The sequence below is a fragment of the Fusarium musae genome, chromosome 4, assembly GCF_019915245.1.
Source record: "Fusarium musae strain F31 chromosome 4, whole genome shotgun sequence".
Classification (NCBI taxonomy): domain Eukaryota; kingdom Fungi; phylum Ascomycota; class Sordariomycetes; order Hypocreales; family Nectriaceae; genus Fusarium; species Fusarium musae.
Window position 1 is genome coordinate 1931571 of NC_058390.1, and position 16917 is coordinate 1948487.

Here is a 16917-nt window from a genome sequence, read left to right on the forward strand (position 1 = left end):
TCAATTCCTTTTGGCCAACCAAAAGAGACCTCCAGCTACTGTACTGTCCTAACCTAGCACGACAAAACCAGCGGTTTTTAAATCATCATTGGTAGGCACTTAGCGGTTTCTTCTCTACACTCATCGAGCTACCCGGGTATCGTTCCTGTAATGATAAAAGTACAAAATCCCACCGCCTCCCCTACGTCCCCATTACTCCAGTCCGCAGCAAGTTTCCATTGCCTCTTGGTAGCATGCTGTATAGGGGTGACTTCCAACCCTACAGAGCGATAGAAATACATACAACATGAACACCATGAAAATGAGTGTCCCACGACCGTAAACCCAATTGAAGAAGCAAAAATGATATCAGCCAAAAACCCCTGCGCCAAAGATAAAGCCGTCCGATTATATGTAGTCGTCTGAACCTTGATTCCGACCTGTTGTACTAAATCACGACTCTCTTTGTCAAACGCCAGCTCCTTGCATGCCTTGTTGCCTTACCCGTACTTTCTTGATAGCATACTCCTTTCCCTCTTAGTTGTAACGTTTACGCCAGTCTGCGCTTTTCGCAGCCATACGATGACGCTTCGCTTATATATATATGCGAAACCGGCTGGATAAGTTGGGTCCCTTTTGCTTCTGGTATCGATGCTGTCCACCTTGTTGCATGCACATGAGCTGGACTCAACATGTGTGTAACGTTTGGCGTTGTCCGTTAAGTCGAGATTTTCAACCTCGTTAGACAAGTCTCAGGACCCTGCCGCAAGGCATGAGTCCAATATGCCATCCAGCATATCAGCATCCTGGCTTTCCGCACCTTCCCACCATGCTTCCGTGTCTACATCCATGGCATCAGCGTAACCATTCGCAAGCTCAAAGACTTGTCCTCCATTTGCCTCTGAATCGTGTTTCTCGTCTGCGTAGGCTTCAGGTGGCTGATCACACACCCAGGTATAGTCATCCCAATTCTCCAGCTCCCCTTCCCGATATCCATATATAACCTGTGTCATTAACACAGGAAACTGGGCCATGCCTGTATCCGCCATCTCCAAGGACAAGCGAAGATCGGACATCCCCAAGGGGCCTCTTTCGCTCGCAGCCCTGGATTCGATTGGCAAAAGCCCGCTCTTGTCTCTGGAGATTTCGCCTCGTATCGCAGCTTCTTCTTCGTATTCCAGCTGTCGCCTGTACTTGTGCGTTTGAATCCATGTCGTCCCAACGCCAAACCCAGCACTACCTGATTCACCAGGTCCATTACTCCGCGTGCGGCTGAAGACCTGTGTAAGGACCTCCTTGATGAAAGTTTCCACAGCTACCGACAGAAATTGAGGAGCATCCGCTGTGTGCCCATTGACCAGTCCTGCCTCGTAGCAAGAGGGTAGCATTCGGCCGGAGATCATATTGATGTCAGGAAACTCGCCTGATTCAACCGCCAAAGGTTGAGCATGACGTTTTCGAATTTCTAAATCGAAATCTTGCACTTTGTTAAAGCTTTTCCAAAGTTGAAACGTTTCGATAGAATACATACTCATGTTGTTGATGCCTGCTACCGTTGGGGTGGCATCTGTTACTGTGGAAAGTTTGCGACGTGTGTCGGCAAAGATGTTGGATATGCTCTCGTGAGGATCCCACTTGTTACTGGTCAGCAGTTGGATAGAAAGCGGCATGGAGGCACTGACATCGTTCTGTACCAGATCTTTGATGCGCCTGCGGTCTCGGGTTGGCAGTTGCATGACATCTCCCTTCAACCTCCGTTCCGTAGCATCTCCGGATACTGGCTTTGTCCCTGTCGTCGCCGCAGGCTTATCGTTGGCGCTGACCCAGGGGGCCAGCCCTTGATCGGGCATCTCTCGAGTAACATTTCCATATATGGCGGCAATGAGATTATTGTGTAGGTGTTCCTTGTCCCCTGGGCCTGCGAGGATAGGGTCTATTCGTTCAGAATATTCGGTCTGATTTAAGCGTCCTGAAGATATGTGAGTAATTGTACATGCGTACTTGATAGATGTCGTAGCATCTACCTATCAGGAACTCGGTCGTTGATTCTTTATATATTGCCCATTTCTCGTTGCCAATGGCAGCCTTGAGCGCAGTATATAGCGGTTCGAGGTCAATTCGGGCGGGTATGATCTGGCTTGACTTTGCTATCTTTGGCGCACCAGAGATAGACCCAGCAAGTGTCTTGTTGGATAAAATCGGCGTCGAGAGGCTGACGGATGGACGGCTCAAAGCCGCGGGGTCGATGTCTGGCATCTTGATAGGAGTTGAATAAGCGACAGCGTCGCGTGCGACAAAATAGCGCGGCGCGGCGCGATAAAAAGACACATGAGTTGGACGAAACGAACGGGGGCTTTGATGCGATCACTATGGTGACGTTAAGCTGATGAAAAAGGCATGTTGAGTTGTGTAAGTTGATGGGCGACTCGTTCTGCTGTTGACGTGAGGTTAAAGGTGAATGGATGGTTTCGAGTGTAGTTGGATTTTTGCCGCGAGCACACCCAGCCAGGGATACACCAGCGCATTGTTAAGGTTTTTTGTACTTGAATCGTCGCCTAATAGTAGAGGGAGCTCAGGTCCCCGCTACATCAAACCTCTAAAAAAAGGCACTAAGCAACTCGCCCTGCATCACTACCAACTTTGTTCTGTCGCGCCTGTCGCGTCTGAGCTTCATGATCCCAATCACGCTGATATTGGACAAGTTACCCAGAACTTTTGCCTGTGCATAAACAAACCTCTTGTTGAATTGCCTACCGAACGAAGGTTCTCTATAATTATATTGCTCACCAGCTCCATACCTACACTTGAGTGGCCCGCGACGATGCCGTCATGGCTCCCGATCGCATCACCAACGCTATTGACAGCCTGATAACCCACATCGTACCCAGTGATCCCAATGATCCTGAAGATGTTGCGCAAGAACGACACGACACTTGCTTCGGCATTGTTAAATCGATAATAGACAGGTATGTACCTTTTCCAAAAATGTATCCGAAAAACATGCCAAAACTCACCATTCGCGATCTAGCCCAGTTTCCCCCGCTATTTCTTCCGATGTTAACCACGCCTCCGACCTTATAAAACGAAAGCTCATTCAGAGCAATCCCTCCCAAGCTCTGCGCTTCTCGAATTTATATACCCGATTGCTTTCACTTCCTGTGCTGGAACATAAATGGGCAATCCTCTACCTCCTTTATCAGCTCGCTGATTCCCCAGACCCCAGCGAACCGCTCCCACTGAGCCCGGTGAAGCCTTCGGCGCCCAATTACCGAGACGCCATCAGTCGCGATGCTATCAAACGCCACGGTCGGGAACGCACCAGTAGGGCCTCTCGATTTGAGGAGGATCAATTCAAGGAGGCGTTTCAGTCAGAGGGACTCAAGAAAGTTGCACAAAAAGAGAGCAAGCCATCCAGCAAAGAGGGGGATCCACGCCCTGAGCAAGCAAAAAGAGATGTTTCACTGAAATCAACCTTGCTGGCAAATAATTATTCGGAAATAGAGCCTCCAGAGTCGGTCATCCTTAGAGACCTTCCCTTTACTCTGCAGGGACTATCATCAACCAATCTACCCTTCGCAAAATCAGATCTTATCAAATTACCGGCGACACTTCCTTTACCAATCATTTCCCTACTTCACACTTTGGCTGAGCCTTCGCTGCTTTATCGCGGCCTCGACGGGTTCTGCAAGACTCCTGCAAAGGGGCTACTAGGCCAAAGCCTCAGAGCTGCTATCCACGGTGAGCTTAAGTCATATCTGAGTTTGATAGCAACTCTTGAGACTCAGATACGGAGAGCACTTGCATCTCTTGACGAGGAGGCCCCAAGAGAAGGTATCGGAAGAACAGGCGTTACGCTCAAAAGATGTGTAGTATGGACACGCGAAGCAACAATGGGCCTCAGGTTGATGAGCCTCATTGCTGAGGAATCTGAGAAGAACAGAGGGGGCCAGCTTGTCTCCCTAATCCATAGTTTCTCTTCTTCTCATGGAGATCCTGTGGTGGCCGCATTCGCAGAGAGGTTATTACGCAGTTTCACACGGCCATTTTACGACATTTTACGGCACTGGATCTATGACGGTGAACTGTCCGACCCTTTCCAGGAATTTTTCGTTAGAGAGCAGGCTCCTGACAAAGACCAAGCGAAGGCTAAGGGTGCAGGTAATGTCTGGGAGGATAAGTTCGAGATCGCTACAGACATGATCCCCAGCATAATTACTCAGGACTTTGCCCAGAAGGTCTTCCTAATCGGCAAGTCACTAAACTTCATTCGACATAGCTGCGGTGATGCCATGTGGGTTGAGGATTACTCTAAAGCTGCTTCCAAAGAGTTAAGGTATGGCGACACAGCTACCTTAGAAGCTTGGATCGATGAAGCTTACAAGACCACCATGAAGCGTCTCATCGACTTGATGGCCAACAAGTTTCACTTATTCAAACATCTTCAGGCGCTCAAAAACTACATCCTTCTAGGACAAGGAGATTTTATTGCACTCCTCATGGAATCTCTGGCTGCCAACCTTGACCGTCCGGCTGGGGCACAGTACAGACATACTCTAACGGCGCAATTGGAACACGCTATTCGGGGATCAAATGCCCAGTATGATTCTCCCGAGGTTCTACGACGTCTAGATGCGCGCATGCTGCAACTATCTCATGGTGATATTGGATGGGATTGCTTTACCCTTGAATATAAGATCGATGCACCTGTCGATGTTGTCGTGACAGAGTGGGGGAATAGACAATATCTGAAAGTCTTCAATTTTCTCTGGCGTATCAAGCGAGTAGAATTTGCAGTACTCTCAACCTGGCGGAAGTGCATGACGGGTGCTCGTGGAGTTCTTCAGAACTCCGACCCTGCCGTCTCCCAAACGTGGAAGTCAACACGCGGTGTTCTGGCCGAGATGATTCACTTTGTAGGCCAGCTCCAATACTACATCTTGTTCGAGGTCATCGAATCCTCGTGGGGCGAGCTTCAAAAACGGATCCAAAAGGAGGACTGCACTTTGGATGATCTGATCAAGGCGCATACACGGTACCTCAACGACATCACTCATAAAGGTCTTCTCGGGGCAAAACGACGTGCGCACAGCTCTGATGAAGATGACCGCACGACATATATGATGCAGCTCGGCGAAATCTTGCGGTTCATGCTCAGCTACCGAGACTCTGTTGACGGACTTTACAGCTGGAGCGTGTCAGACTTCACGCAACGTCAGGAGGCCGATGTCAGAAGTACCACGCGCCACAACGATGATCACGATGGCCTTGACACACCGATGACAGGTTCTGGTGGTGTGGCCTCTGAGTTTCCCGTTCTACAAGAGCGTCTTCGACACTTGGGTGCATCGTTCCGAACTCGTGTGCAGATCCTCCTTGGTGACCTTGCGTATCAACCAGATGTGGATATGCGATTCCTTGGTGTTGCCATGAACTTCAACGACGTTTATCAGCCGACACGACGGAAGACTAAGGCAGCTCCTGGAACTGCGACGACGGCGCGAAGTGCTTCTACAAACAGAGGCGAGAAGTGAAGGGGGCCAGTTTTGTGTGAGCATGGATCATGCAAGTGGCAATAGTTGTCATGCATGATGATATGGAAAGAATTACATTTGTAGGTAGGAAAAGGGTTAAAAAGCGCATGGCTCTTCATGCACCTATAGGACGCCCCTTGTTCCCATATTCTTACTTGTCTTGTGAAACATGATCCGGCTGTGGTGACACTGACATTATTGCTCCTTACGTGGTCTATCATGACTTTCTCTATTTTATTACATAGACAAAGGATTCAAAGCCTAAATCAATATAATGGATATTGAGCTAGACTTTGCCTGTCCATTTTTGCCAAGTGTGATTGGAAAGATTCTGGACTCTGTACCTTATAACTGCTGAACTGATACAGTAGGAATTGTCTCGTATGGAACTACTGACCTAAGTGGCAGTGAATTCGTGATATCCGCTTTGCCAGATATCCATGCTATTAACGACTACCTACATACTGATATATAACCTCGCCTTCCCATTTCAGCGCTCTGCTGTTTGTCTGTTTCAGACCATCTCATTTCATAAGCGAGTCGAATACTTGCCCTTTCTTATGGATACTGAACCATAAGCAGACCTACCTACCCTTTATTAAAGCTGTTCTAGACATGGCTTGTAAGCACATAACGATAAGCAAACCTAGCAGATACGATAGGATGCTGTATACAACAACTGGAAGAACTAAAAAATGACGTCGGCTGAGCCTTCGGGGTAACTGATCCCATGAGACAGCAGAATAGAGTAGCAAGGCCTTTGATGGGTGATCAAAACGCTTCACTCTTAGGAGTCCAGAATCTATCACGATTTAGGAGCGTTGGTCGATGAGTAACGAACATGCTCTCATCTCTTGTGCCCAAGTTGGAGTCACCACATCTTTATCGTTCGTCTCAAGGACAGACATATGCTGCTTCGATACCTAGCATGACCTATGCTTAGGTATTCGACAGGATTGATAGGTTGCAACATCCAGGCTGTATAGTGTCACAGCATTCTTGACTGCTTCCAAGTCTCTATAATTAATACTTATCCCTGCCAAAAGCAACAACATGCATTATGCGTACTTCACATCCCGAAATCGCTTATACAAATCTATGGGCCCTCCTCGCCATAAATTTCATTGATCATACCTAGTACGAAAACCACCATCCAGACGTATCGATATCTATGTTTCCCTCCCTTGCTGATCTCCCTGATCCGAAGGTAAATAGACTTCGGCCGGAAACCCAGGTACGTGGACTGTCGTCAACTATCACATCTAAGAAATCCAGGAATATCCCGGTTACAGTACAGTTATATACTACAGTACCGCTTCTAATGACCCCAGCATCTCCACATGGACACATCTTCCAGCACCCCACCAACCTTTCCAGCCCAGTCTTAGCCAAGTGCCTAACGTCAGGAGTCAGTAAACAGAACTGCTACCTACTGAGAAGAGATACGAGAGGATAGGCGTGCGTGGAGTTATAGGTAAGGTAATTCTGTATTACAGCTCACCAATTCTCATGACGAGGCCAGTTCTCGGGTGCGCCAGAGCGCTAATGGCTGGTTTCCGGTTGGGGCCATGCTCTGTCACGTCCCTTTGGCGCTGACATCTGGCCATACAAGTAGAGGAGCCGACTCTACAGAGTACCTTACGGAGTACTCTGTAGCAGTGGTGGTGGGGGGTGTTGTCAGATATGTATACATAAGAAGAAAGGTTGGATTCTCCCATTCGCTTATGTACAAGTATATACACAAAACGGGCTTTCGCTCGCCTGAAGCTCAGGCATGGCTCAATACCGACTATGTCCATTACCTAGGTCCCAGGGCCTTGAACCTCTTGCCCTTGAAGGATTATGGTATGTTTGGTGATGCGCGGAGCCTTCCACGATCATCTCGGGTAAAGCCTACGCATAGCTTTCCTCAAGCTATACCAGCTTTTCGGAATGGTAGGCCGGAGTAACAGACACCTCATACTATCTCGTCTCCCTCAACAAATTCTCCCACGGCTAAGCTGCGTGACATTGTGTTGAGCGCATATACACATGTATGCAGGCACATAACTTCCAGTTTGTTGATTAATCAAAAGAGTCGTGATTCCTCTGACCCCTTTTGACTCAAAATGTGGTTATCTCCCTGGTTTGGCAGGTAAATTGCCGCGTTGTTTGTTGCACGGGCATTCCTCAGTGCCCGTCATGTCATGAGACATCCATTGCTCCTCTGGATGTCGGAGACACTCAAGTGCTGTGATTGCAGGCAACTCAGGTTGTGGCACGTATCGTTACGCCTAGGCAACACCAGTTCATTGAGCATATTCGACGTGGCCGGGTGTGCCTTGATACAGCGCCAGGGATATGATGGGATGAATTAGTGTCAAGTTCTTATCAATACGGCTTGGCTGGGCATATTCCGGACCATTGACTTAAAGGCATCATTTCAAAAAGTGTCATTTTGATTGTGGTCCATCTATGGCACGGAGACCAAATATTGGTTTTCTGTCAGTGCTTGATACCAAGAATCACAAATAACTAGACAACCAGGGGCAAACCCGCACGGTGCTACGGAGTAGTAATGCATGGAAAATTCTCACCTACCCCTTTGCTCCCTTTGCTTGGGGTGAGTGGCTGACCTTCTGGAATATATTGAACTGCCTATGTACATAAGAAGCCGGGGGCTGCCTGTCGTCTGTTCGGAAACAGGCCTACGGCCCCCACAATTGATTCATAATTGAATTGCACCGGTGAGAAACAAAGGCTACAGTGGCATTGCTGACGTTTCGCTGCTTGTGGTCAAGAAAGCTGGCGCTGGTGATGGCTTGCGCATAGTTAGTCGCAGGATCATGATCATACTGGTACCTATCTGGTACTTGTCTTTTCCCTCTGTGCGGGTTCTGAGATACAGAACGAGGCCTCGTTTATCAACTAACGATGACAACCTCGGCCGTTCTTTACATGTCAGCCTTCCGTCTCGCCGTTCCCCTTTTTAGACGGATTTGTTGTTTTCTTTCTGTAACTGGGACACCTTTGTTCGGAGCGATCCTGGTAACAACACACACTTGTTCAGTGGTTGAGGTCCTTCCAATGATATCGGCATGATGCAGGGTAGTCACCGGCGAGGCAGTTATTGGCTGTGAACCAGCAAAGTCAGGGTCACAACTCCAATGCCTTTCTTTCTTTCTTTCTTTTAGGTGGACTTAACTGGGCTGCTAGTCAGTACTTGTATCGATACCTGCCCCCTTTTCGATAATGTGGCTCTTGAGGAAGTGGAGAGACCGTGCATGTTGCACCATTTCGCTATGGTGCTTGTCATATCAAGACAGTTTCGATGATACAAACCAAGATTTCTGATGGGCGGAGGTGGTCTCCTCCCTAAGAACCTCCATAAGTATACCTAGTAGTACAAGTACTTTTTGTTCGTCACTTGCAAACGCCAAAACAATGCAGGCTTTGGACGAAATGGGCCACGGAGGGGTTCGGGGGTGAGGTAAGGTAATCGTTGGAATATATATGTACGGGTTATCCAGGTCAGGGATGTCATTAAACATACATGGTGTGTGTCCTCTTCTCCGTTGGTGCCGTGCATGGATACCTGGTCAGGTAGAAACATGTACCTGCTTCCTTAGCACCAAAGCCAAGACAAGGCACCCGTCCTGTTGGCTGTTCCCCAGGTTTTGTTGCTTTTGCCCTTGCTAAGTTGTTGGCTTGTTATGTCGTCGTCTCACAGGCCGGCTCGCCCTGTCAATGCCGTTCGCTGATAACGTACCTTTTGACGGTGTCGGCATCGTGCAATGACAGTGACGCCCTTGTCTGCGCCAGCTTTGGTTGGGACCTGGGTTGGTATTCATTCAAATCAGGCTCGGGTTGGGTTGTGAGATGAGGTACCCGGACTGCGTCGATAATACGGTACGGTACCTCACCTTATCCCATCCCATCCCATCCCTATCGTTTTTTCTCCGTCCCTAGCAATAGCACTCCCCTTTATAAACTGGCCGTCCGCCCTTTTCCCCGGATTGTTCTTTTCCTATATCTTACCTACCTTATCTATCCTACCTGGATAACTATCTGAAAAGCTTAAACCAATCTTTCGTTGCCTTACCCTTGACCGTGGCTGCTTTGCATACGCGCGAGATCTTTCAGTTGTTTTCACCAGGACACTTCTTATCCTAACAACAGCAGCCACTAGCCAGTATCCCGGCTGCTGAGATAACCCTGCCGTGGCGACCTCGAAACCTCAAGTCGGGGCAGAGAATTCGAGAAAGAAAAGAGACAAGAGAAAAGAGAATAAACATTGCTATCAGTATACGCTTGAGCCTAAGGATACGATATCCTGACCTGACGTGTATCACAAAGTCTACTGGGGCCAGCTCCATCGCATATCCACAGTTTACGCAAGCTGCTTTGTTTCTATTCTGGTATGTACTGTACTTGTTGACTTTTAAGCCAGCTTCACCCATATCAATGAATCTTCTTCTAACAACACATTCACCCAGAAACCATACTCTGTTTCTTGTCTTCTAAGCGAAAAAGAAACATGCCTGGTCAACACTCGCCCTCAATCCAGGGCGCGCCTCGCAGCATGAGAGTCGTCACTTCGCAAGACCTCCTCTATACTGGTATCACTGCTACTCTTTCCACCAAAACGAACCGCCCCTCAACTCCAGTCCACCATATCCAAGAGGATGACTATACCGTACCTGCTCCTCCCCCACCCAGTCCTGTTAGCTTTAGGCCTGAACACTGGACCTCGTCTGGCCGCCGTTGAGCTGCAAGCCCTTTAGCTGCCCGGGGAAACTTAAATGGCTCTGGCGAAGCCTCGCGACCCATGCAACCCGTTATACTTGGAAATGGACAAGAAAACCTTTTTCTGTTTTACCTTGGAGGAATGTTTCATTGCTTTGCTATTTGTTCTGCTGGGTTATCACGATATCATATTAGTGCGCTCCGGAGTCTTGGTACAGATCGAATAATTGGAGTATGAAGTGTTAATTTTTTTATGCAAACTATCATGAGGACTTTGTTTTTTGGACAATGGCGCGTTTTATTTGATCCAAGGAGTAAGCAACACTTTACAGCTAGGTGTCGTTCTTCATGCCTCTTTTCAGAGAATCAGTCATGTATAGCTCTCACGTGGTTTTTCACAGAGATATTGTTAAATGAGGCTGGAGAGCTAATGATTACTGCAGCTCTTGTATTATATGAACACAAGGTGTCGAGAGATAGAAATGCAATCATGTGTACCCAAGGGATATTATGACACTTACTACTGGCGTACTGAGCAACAAAGAACGCTGATTGACCTGCTGGACCACCATATTACACGGAAAAGGTTAAGTTGCCTCCAGACTACCTCAAGTACTCTAGACATATAAGTACGTGTGCTTGCCCATCAGGCCACTACATCAACATGTACTTGATCTAGTCTTGTAAAGGAACAGTTTTACTGGTAATACCCGAGCCAGTGTTGGGGGAGCATGGCTAGGGTTATATACAAAGACGTTCAGCTTTCCCATGTATTCGGAGTACGGACAGGCTTTAACACTTATACCGTCTTTCGAGGCCATAGAGACATACGGACGAAAATTTAGGACACTTCGTTCCTATAGAAATGTCATCACAGCCATGGAACCATAGATCAGTTGTGCTTGAGGTGCTAATTCAGTACAGGCAAAAATTGACCGAGGTCAGGCAACTGGCCTACCTACCCGGGTGAGGGGGGGTCTGGGTCAGAGTGCTGGTAGTCTGTTGATAGGAAATTTGACTTCCCTAAGACCTGTTATCTTTATATTATAAAGCTATTATACCTCAATATATACCATTTTTAAGAGAGCCAGATTTTAAGATTAATAGAATAGTAGTAGAAATAACAGACTTATAGCAGACTAGTAGATTTAAAATCTATTATCTTAAGTGATAATGCCTTCCTTTAAAGTGCAATACTATTATGCCAGAAGGCACAGCTGACCCTCAGCCGTCTGTACTGGTCCGTGCACCACTTAACTTTATTCGCGAGTATTCCGTATGTGGAACAGCTTTACGCGTGTGAGACGCGGCAAGTTCGCCAGAACGCGTCTAGATCTTCGCGTTCCCCTTGACGACGGAGCACAATCCATCTTTTCGTGGACGTGATTTCCACTTTCCAAGACATCGCCTTTACTTACCCAAGCTTCTCAATTTTCTTCACTGCAACTTCCGCTATTGGGTCCTCTCACTTGATGACCACGACTTCCTTCCTTGCAAAGGTCGTTCTCTTCATATTTCGATTTCCTCATCTGCTCCTTCACTTAAATCGCTTCCTCAAGTGTTTCAGCTCTCACAGAGACTTGAGGATGCCTCGACCGGCCAGGCGCAACCAAGCTGCACCTTCTGCTAGCCATTCCATTACCAACTTCACCCGTGTCTCGAAAGCTTGTACCCCAAACGATACTGCTAAGAAGATTATCGCCCAGCCTGCATCTTCGGTAATCACTAGGAAACGCAAAGCGGCCACAGATGGAGAAGATACCCATCCGAGAACTAAGGCTCGGACTGCATCTTTTGCACCCAGCAGTGACGATGAACTTGCCACGCCTATAAAGCTCGTATCAAAGAACCAGGAACTGGCTGCGGACCGGGGTGCGAAGAATGTGCCGAAAGGGAAGCGAACTGCGAAGGCAACTCCCTCAAGGGCGAGAGCTGCCCACAAGCCCATAGGGACCACACCTCTTTCCGAGAGCAAGAGGCAAGGAAAGACAGTGCAAACCAAGCTCGACAATGTATTCAAAACGCTGCGCAAGCAGACGGTCGACAAGGATGCACTTCCTCTCCATCTTGCCGAGCTCGTTGACATACATCGGTCGTTTGTCAAGACAATTATGATCCAGTTGGCTCACAACGGTAACAATTCACCTATCGACATACGCACACTTGCGCCACATATTTCTCAATCGTGGGGTAAACGCCAGGTCACTATCGAGGATATTCGACGATGCATCGCTATACAAACTTCGACAAAAACCAACACTCATTCACCATTCATGATTGCCGACTATGGACGGGGAAAGATATGTGTTGAGCGCTCTTCTGTCGACATGGCACCAATCCATGAAGAGCGTTTGCTGAAACAATTTGAAATCAATTTGAGAACATTAGGCACCGAACGCTCCGCCGATGAAATGGACATTGACCTTCCGTTGGATAGTCTCTCACTAAACGAGCTTCCCCAAGTGGAGATAAAGAACATGGACAACAGAACAACAGCGAATCCAATTCTTAACAAAGGTCAGCGTGCGTTGTCGGAGCTTAAGAGTAGCATTGTGACGAAGCAGCATGAGAAGGCAGCAAGACAAAACGCGGCATCCAGCAGCCCCCTCCTCAACCCAGATGGCACAAAGATGAGCCTGCTTGATCGGCTACGATTAAAACAATTAGCTAAAGCCAACGAACCCCTTCCCCCTTCTGGGCCCGAGCTTCAGCGACGTGCAGCCCTCAATCGTGTGGGCGATGTTGCAGCAACTATTTCAATGCTGAGCCTATCCAACCCAATGTCACTGCCACGACAGGCTTTTACGATGGCAGTTATACTTGAGAAGCTCAAAGACTCTCTCCGGGTTCCGGTATCGAAGGAGGAGGGGGCAGCTTGCGTGCGTTTGATTGCCAGCGAGGTCGCCCCGGAGTGGCTTCGAGTCGTTACAATCGGAGGCAGAGAAAACGTGGTTGTGCAGCGTAGCAGCCAACCCGTTGATAGAGTGCTACAGAGTCGTGTACAGAAGCTGTTGGCCTAGGAACAACGACAGAGGAACTATGGTGCGCATGTTTAGATATGAGAATACCCTGGGGAGGCATGGCTTTTCGGTGAGACTACTGGACAAACATATACACACGCATTGGGAGGAGTTGGCGTTCTAGCATCTGATTCTATGACAGAACTTGTATTACAACTTGGCGTTTGCTTGTAGGCGCCGCAATGAGAAACAAAATTAAAAAGAGATTTGATCCGTAAGCCCATGGACAAGATTTTTGCCACCTACATTGGAATTGTTTATCACCTACAGAGTAGGTGAACATCTCATAACGGAATGGCTGAACGGTACCCCCGAATAAAAAGTGGGATCAATCGGAAGCACCATTCCGACCCGGCAGACCGCACCCGAACCGATGTCCGGGTTATTCCCAAAACAAATCAAAATTCAGCGTAAGCAACTGCACCGGAATGCACTCCGAAATCTTTCACAGTCACTTGCTAACGTCTCCAGTCCTGGGGATTTGTCGCCCGTTTGGTCATGGATGTTGGTGTTCGGTAATGGAGCTGATTGTGAATAGACTGCCATGTGGATATTACAGACATACCAGCGACTATTTATGCATTAATGTGATCGATCACTTGAGGTTTAATAGTGAAGAAGAAGTGGAGAGGGGATGATTCCATGTATGGTACTGTTTTGCTAGGATGTAATAATCGAGGGCTCTCGGGGACGAAGTCTGCATGAGTTCCTCATGTGGAGCTCTCGTGCTAATATATGCCTTGTAGCTGCTGGTCTTTTGGTCCCGTTTGCTTTATTGCTCTGACTTCCTATACTTCTATGAGATGTTGAGTTGTTTGATCATTTTTGTCTGATGCGGGAATGTAAATCCACATTCTTCCCGGAAACCCAAATCAAGATTTAGAGCCCACTGATTACCATGCCGAAGACATTACAGGATTCACAGGATGGAATATCATCATCTGCCATGAGCGAGGAAGAATCTTCCCCACAGACTACAGTCCGAGACCCAACCCAAGACGCTATCAATCGCACAACATCACACATATCTGGCCACGATGCGTTCGAACCGGCTGCCATCATCACTGCGTCAGATGGCGATGTGCCTTACCGCGAGGCAGGTGATGAGATCTTTGACAAAGTTTCCTCAAGACGCAAAGTTGCTATCGTGACCGTCCTGTCGTTTGGGGCGTTTCTATCGCCAATATCGAGCACTTCAGTGTTAGCGGCGACACCAGAGGTCGCGAGGACTTTCAACAGCACGGGAAGCATTATAAATCTTAGTAATGCAGCGTATATGATTGTAATGGCGTTATCACCTTTATTCTGGGGGCCCATGAGCCAGGTTTATGGAAGGCGGAGTGTAAGTGCTTGTGGTGCTCGGGTTGGAACCAGGAAGTCAACTCATTTCCCAAGTCTTGACGGAGTGTCCATAAGAGCAGGGAAAACGCTGACACTTTCATAGGCAGCCCTGTCCTCTTCGACTATTTTCTTCTTACTCAGTCTGGCCACTGCATTGGCTCCTGACCTCACCTCGTTTATCGTCTTTCGGGCGGCCTCGGCGTTTGGGGGCACAGCTTTCATTCTCATCGGCCCAGCATGCATTGGGTAAGTTGCCAGGTTTTTCAGTCTTCTACTTATAAAATGCCTTATGTCCTTGTAAGGACCCTGGGTCACAGGTAAGACAGTGAACCATCTTATTGGTGATCGCAACAATAACCTAGACTTGCTCGATATTCATACTCTGAGCAACCAACCTCTAGAGTCTGGCTGTTGACTCAAATGGCCAGCTCGATCTTCAAGGAGCTTCAATAGCATCGAGTGCCCTAAGAGCCATTGCCGCTGATATGAGAATAGTGACATCTACCGTCCAATAGAGCGCGGTGCAGCAATGGGATGGTTTCTGACCGGCACACTTGTTGGTCCTGCATTTGGACCATTTTTGGGCGGTATCATCGTAACATGTTCGTCCTGGAGGACTATCTTTTGGCTTCAGACAGGACTGGCTGCTGCCGGAGTACTCGGCGTGTACTTTGTTGTATGCGAAACAGCTCATCACCTCAAGATCAACGATCTGAGAAGCCTCTCGGGCAAGAAAAGGACACTGAAGGTTCTCGGCATGATCAGCCCGATGCGAGTCTTGCGACTATTCCAATTCTTCAATATTGTACTGGTGGCTTTTGGCAGTGCATCCTTAACCTGGAACATGTATAGCCTCCTAACACCGGTCCGTTATGTTTTGAATCCCCGCTTCGAGCTCGACTCGCCGTTGCTGTCGGGTCTGTTTTACCTGGCACCCGGCTTCGGTTACCTGGTAGGGACTTTCGGAGGTGGGCACTGGGCGGACATGATGGCCAAGCGATGGATCAAGAAACGTGGAGGCGTCCGTATACCAGAAGATCGACTTCGATCCACCCTGCCTTTCATGGGCGCAATCATGCCGGGAAGCATGCTGGTATATGGCTGGAGTGTCGATAGGGAGGTTGGAGGTATTCCAGTGCCTGTTATCGCCATGTTCGTACAGGGCGTGGCGCAATTGTTTTGCTTTCCCTCGTACAACACTTACTGTCTCGATGTCATGCCTGGCCATGGGGCAGAGGTGGCTGCAACCAACTTTTTCGCGAGATACTTGGTTGGCTGCATCGCTTCAGCTGTAGTTCTACCGGCAGTCGAAGCAGTCGGCATTGGATGGTTTTCGACCATCTCAGCAGCGTATTTGATAGGCTCAGCTCTGGCGACCATGGCTGCAATTCGATGGGGGAAAGGCTGGCGAGAGAGAACTCAAGCAAGGCTAGAAGGTCCCAAGGAAGATGAGAACGAGGTCAAAGCCGATCATAATATGGATACAGATCGATCCAAAAGTGCTCAAATATTGGGGCCAAGCTTTGCGTTTGACAGGAGTGATCCAGAACAGCAGAGCCGAAACATAGGCCGTGAGACCTGATTCTTGCAAAGGAATAGGACTAGAAAGGGACATCTTGCGGAGACATCATTGGTCAGATGTAGGCGCAAGCTGTAATACCGAGGATAGCGAGACTGAATGGCCAGCATTTGGAGTAGAACTGAGAATCTAGTAAGGGCAAAGAAGTGAAGCGGAGAGGTTGTTTGGCATTTCCGTGAGCTTTCACTTTCCTATAAATAGGGCTGTCACTTCAGGTGAAATAAGGCAGTAGAAAATAAGAGACGATAAATGTGTTGCACTTATCAATCATTAATTCCATGTGATACGTAGATACAATCAATATATTATGATGTAATGTATTGGAGGAGAAATGTCAAAGTTTGTTGTTCACCCCAGCCTCATTTCAGATGAGAACCGAAGAACCTGGGAGCTAATAATAAGTAGATAAGCCAAGCCAGCCTTACAACATTTTCCCCGTTGCTACTGTTACACTACAGGGCCGTGTTATTGCCACTACCTAACTATCACCCATTTGCTGAAAGATGTAACCAACCGATAACTGTATCAACGCAAGCCATGTTGTTTGGTGACATCCTCAGAGTGGGAAGGGTGCAGTGGATGGAAATGTGTGTGCATACAGAGTGTAGTAGAAAGACAACTCAACCTTAAACATTAGGCTTAGTGTTAGGCTTACCATAGGCTCATGTATGTGCTCGTCGTTTTCTCTGAATTCAAGGTGACACGGTACTACCTTGGCCTTAACGTCTTGGCCAGTTAGCCT

General features: G+C 48.0%; 4 protein-coding genes across 4 annotated transcripts; 3 read left to right on the top strand and 1 right to left on the bottom strand.

Moving 5' to 3' along the window:
* Positions 1-731: 731 nt before the first annotated feature.
* Positions 732-2235, bottom strand: J7337_005546 (uncharacterized protein; the record flags this gene model as incomplete). Its single annotated transcript, XM_044823222.1, has 2 exons — positions 732-1948; positions 2004-2235. 2 exons carry the CDS (start codon positions 2233-2235, stop codon positions 732-734), a joined length of 1449 nt encoding a protein of 482 aa, XP_044681713.1.
* Positions 2236-2808: 573 nt separating this feature from the next.
* J7337_005547 (uncharacterized protein) lies at positions 2809-5510 on the top strand (the record flags this gene model as incomplete). Its single annotated transcript, XM_044823223.1, has 2 exons — positions 2809-2945; positions 3008-5510. The coding sequence occupies 2 exons, from the start codon at positions 2809-2811 to the stop codon at positions 5508-5510; spliced, it is 2640 nt and encodes an 879-aa protein (XP_044681714.1).
* A 6311-nt stretch (positions 5511-11821) lies between these two features.
* Positions 11822-13255, top strand: J7337_005548 (uncharacterized protein; the record flags this gene model as incomplete). Its single annotated transcript, XM_044823224.1, has 1 exon — positions 11822-13255. The coding sequence occupies one exon, from the start codon at positions 11822-11824 to the stop codon at positions 13253-13255; it is 1434 nt and encodes a 477-aa protein (XP_044681715.1).
* Positions 13256-15125: 1870 nt separating this feature from the next.
* J7337_005549 (uncharacterized protein) lies at positions 15126-16178 on the top strand (the record flags this gene model as incomplete). Its single annotated transcript, XM_044823225.1, has 1 exon — positions 15126-16178. One exon carries the CDS (start codon positions 15126-15128, stop codon positions 16176-16178), a length of 1053 nt encoding a protein of 350 aa, XP_044681716.1.
* Between the last annotated feature and the right edge of the window lie 739 nt (positions 16179-16917).